This window comes from Triticum aestivum, chromosome 4B (assembly GCF_018294505.1).
Source record: "Triticum aestivum cultivar Chinese Spring chromosome 4B, IWGSC CS RefSeq v2.1, whole genome shotgun sequence".
Taxonomy (NCBI): Eukaryota; Viridiplantae; Streptophyta; class Magnoliopsida; order Poales; family Poaceae; genus Triticum; species Triticum aestivum.
This window is the reverse complement of record NC_057804.1, coordinates 45,881,473-45,884,575: the sequence shown is the minus strand read 5'-3', so window position 1 is coordinate 45,884,575 and position 3,103 is coordinate 45,881,473. Positions and strand designations below refer to the sequence as shown.

Genomic DNA, 3,103 nt, shown 5'->3' with positions numbered 1-3,103 from the left:
CAGAAATTAGAAACTGCTGCTGGCGCCGACACGGCTTGACATTATAGCCAAAATGAATCATGTGGAACAACTTTCCGGTCGCAAATTCAGTAACTCGATTGATTTTAGGAGCGACTGAACTTTCTGCCAATTGGTTCTTCCATTTTGATGCACGAAATACGGCTCCAAAACTGCAAGATCGTGTCATGTTGCAGCAAATTTCACGGACAAAGTACAACCACGCGCATAAATTTTTTAAAAATAAACAGAGTCTCCAAACGCTGATAAGAGCACATGATTTCAGAAAAGATGGAGATGACCAGCACGTTGATTAGAGATGAAGAATTGAAGACCAGAACAAAATAACACGAGCATGTACTGAACATTGAGGCAGGCACCGTTACTATTTCTCGAGATCCAGAAACATAGCGATGCGATTCTTACACGATAACACGGCCACAAACACACCCAAACAGCTAACTACGAGACTCAGGAGGAGGTGAACTTGGTGACAGCCTTGGTGCCCTCGGAGACGGCGTGCTTGGCGAGCTCGCCGGGGAGGACGAGGCGGACGGAGGTCTGGATCTCCCGGGACGTGATGGTGGGCTTCTTGTTGTACCTCGCCAGCTTAGCGGCCTCGCCGGCGAGCTTCTCGAAGATGTCGTTGATGAAGGAGTTCATGATGGACATGGCCTTGGAGGAGATGCCGATGTCGGGGTGCACCTGCTTCAGCACCTTGAAGATGTAGATCTTGTACGTCTCCACGCTCTTCTTGGCCTTCTTCTTCGCCTTGCCGCCCTCCTTGGCCGCCGCCGACGACTTGCCCGCCGGCAGCCGCTTCTCGGCCTTGGGCTTCTTCCCGGCCGGGGTCTTCTCGGCCTTCTCCGCCGCGGGCTCCTCCTCCACTGGCTTCTTCGCCGCCGGCTTCTTCTCGGCCTTGGGCGCCATGGATGCTGACGGTGGGGTGGGGCGGGGTGGGGTTTCGCTGGAGGATTGAAGGAGGAGAGGGGATTGCAGATGAGATGTGGGGAGAAGAGGAGAGGGGCGGAGATTTTTATAGATGGGGAGAGGTGAGAGCTGATTGGCGGAGGGGTGGTGCCCCGGATCGATGACGTCAAGCGATACCAGCCGTTCGCCGCTTTTGAGATGGACGGGCTGGATGCGTTTCGACGCGGATCGCTGGCCTGGCTAAGTTGTGGGCGGGCGGCAGGTGTGCTTCCGCGCGCGCTCTGGCAGATTGGAAGGAAGACCTGCGGGCGCGAATTTTACGGAGAATTTCTGGGTGCTCGCCCGATTTGTATTGAACAATAGTACTCGCTCCGTTTCTTTTTAGTCTGCATATCAGACTTGGTCAAAGTCAAACTTTATTAACTTTGACTAAGTTTATAAAAAAATATATCAAGATTCATAATATGAAATATATATTGTTAGATGCATTATGAAATTAATTTTCATATCCTATAGGTTTAGTATTGTAGATGTTAATATTTTTTTCAATAAAGTTGGTCAAACTTTACAAAGTTTGACTTTGATCAAATCTTATATGCAGACTAAAAAGAAACGGAGGGAGTACAGTGAATTTTTTTAGATCAGAATCGAGACTTATTAATTGTTATTTTTGCGAGAAGAGATTTATTAATCATTGGAGCACATTTATATAGACGGACTCGGAAATCCAGCCCCTAAACATCCGTGAACATGCCTGGTCGCGACCCCGGACAGCCCCCCTCAAAGGTCTTGCAAACAACCATACTTCTCATATCAAAACCCTCAAATTCAAGTAAATTCATATACGTCAATCATGTAGCACAAATTCATCACAATTCAACGATCAAAGCAAAAAAAAAATCAACATTTTGGGTGTGTCGAAATGAAATTCAACGTTCGGGCCAGGGTTGGCTAGCGCGATAGCTATAAGCATCGTCCTTTAAGCTCACTCGTTTGCTTCGAATGTCGGTAAGCGCCTTCTAAGCTCACTCGTCTTCTAAGCTCACTAGTTCACGAATCTCGTGCAAAATTACTGCAATATATGATTTTCGTAGTTCATCGAGTCTCGCAGCATCTGTTCCGCCCGACACCGCATGGTGCTGCAAATCCGCACCGCAAATCATGAATTTAGGTAATATAGCTGAAATAGAAAAAGCTCAAATAAAAAAATAAATACATATGAAACTAAATGTTTTAACATAGTACAATACAATAATTATCTCAAATGCAACAAATGTTCAAGTACAATAACGAATGGTTCAAAATTATTACGATAAGAGATGGTCCAGAATTAAAACAACTATTCAAAACACACATGAAAACAAATATATCAAATTAATTAAATCATGGTCTATTGCCCATACAATTGCCACTGATACTCAATGAGATCATCGTGTAGCTACATGTGTTTGTCACGCTCTTCAGTCTACCGATAGGTCTCAAGAAATGCATTGATCACATCTGGGTTCCAGTAGGCTTGACATGTCTACCAATATTGTCATAGAAAAGCTCCAAGTTTAAATCACACTCGTCCTCGATGAATATATTGTGTAGAATTACACATGCAGCCATGATATTTGAGGGGGGTTTCTTATCCCAGAAGCAAGCAGGACCTCGGAAAAATGGCAAACCGAGCTTGCAACACACCGAATGCCCTATCAATATCTTTTCGTCGTGCTTCTTGCGCCTGGGCAAAAATAGTTTGTTTTTCCATGTCGGCTTACTAATTGTCTTCACAAATGTTACCCACGAAGAATAAATAATGTCAGCAAGATAATACCCCATAGTATAATCATGTCCACGGACCGTGTAGTTGCTAGCCGAAGCATTTTCACTAGCTAGCTATACAAAAAAAGTGTGACCTATGTAACACATTGATATCATTGAGAGACTCTGACAATCCAAAAAAGCAATGCCAAATCCAAAAGTCGTGTGAAGCCACAGCTTTGAGCATAATAGTTGGTTTGCGTTGATGCTGGTGTACTGCCCGACCCAAGCCTTTGGACAGTTCTTCCGATTTCAATGCATGCAATCCACACTCCCAAGCATGTCCGCGCATCCTCTTGCTTTGTTTATCGCCATTAATATTTTTGTGCCCTCCTCATAGGGAGCTCGGAGGTACTCGGGACAGAATACC

At 45.0% G+C, this 3,103-nt stretch overlaps 1 protein-coding gene across 1 annotated transcript; it reads right to left on the bottom strand.

The window, feature by feature from the left end:
- Positions 1–355: 355 nt before the first annotated feature.
- LOC123090912 (histone H2B.1-like) lies at positions 356–1,005 on the bottom strand. Its single transcript, XM_044512266.1, has one exon. It carries the CDS (start codon positions 925–927, stop codon positions 469–471), a length of 459 nt encoding a protein of 152 aa, XP_044368201.1. The 5' UTR covers positions 928–1,005; the 3' UTR covers positions 356–468.
- Positions 1,006–3,103: the final 2,098 nt, after the last annotated feature.

What these genes read in the sequence shown, in the direction of transcription:
- LOC123090912 (XM_044512266.1), bottom strand. Translation starts at nt 927, where the DNA reads ATGGCGCCCAAGGCCGAGAAGAAGCCGGCGGCGAAGAAGCCAGTGGAG.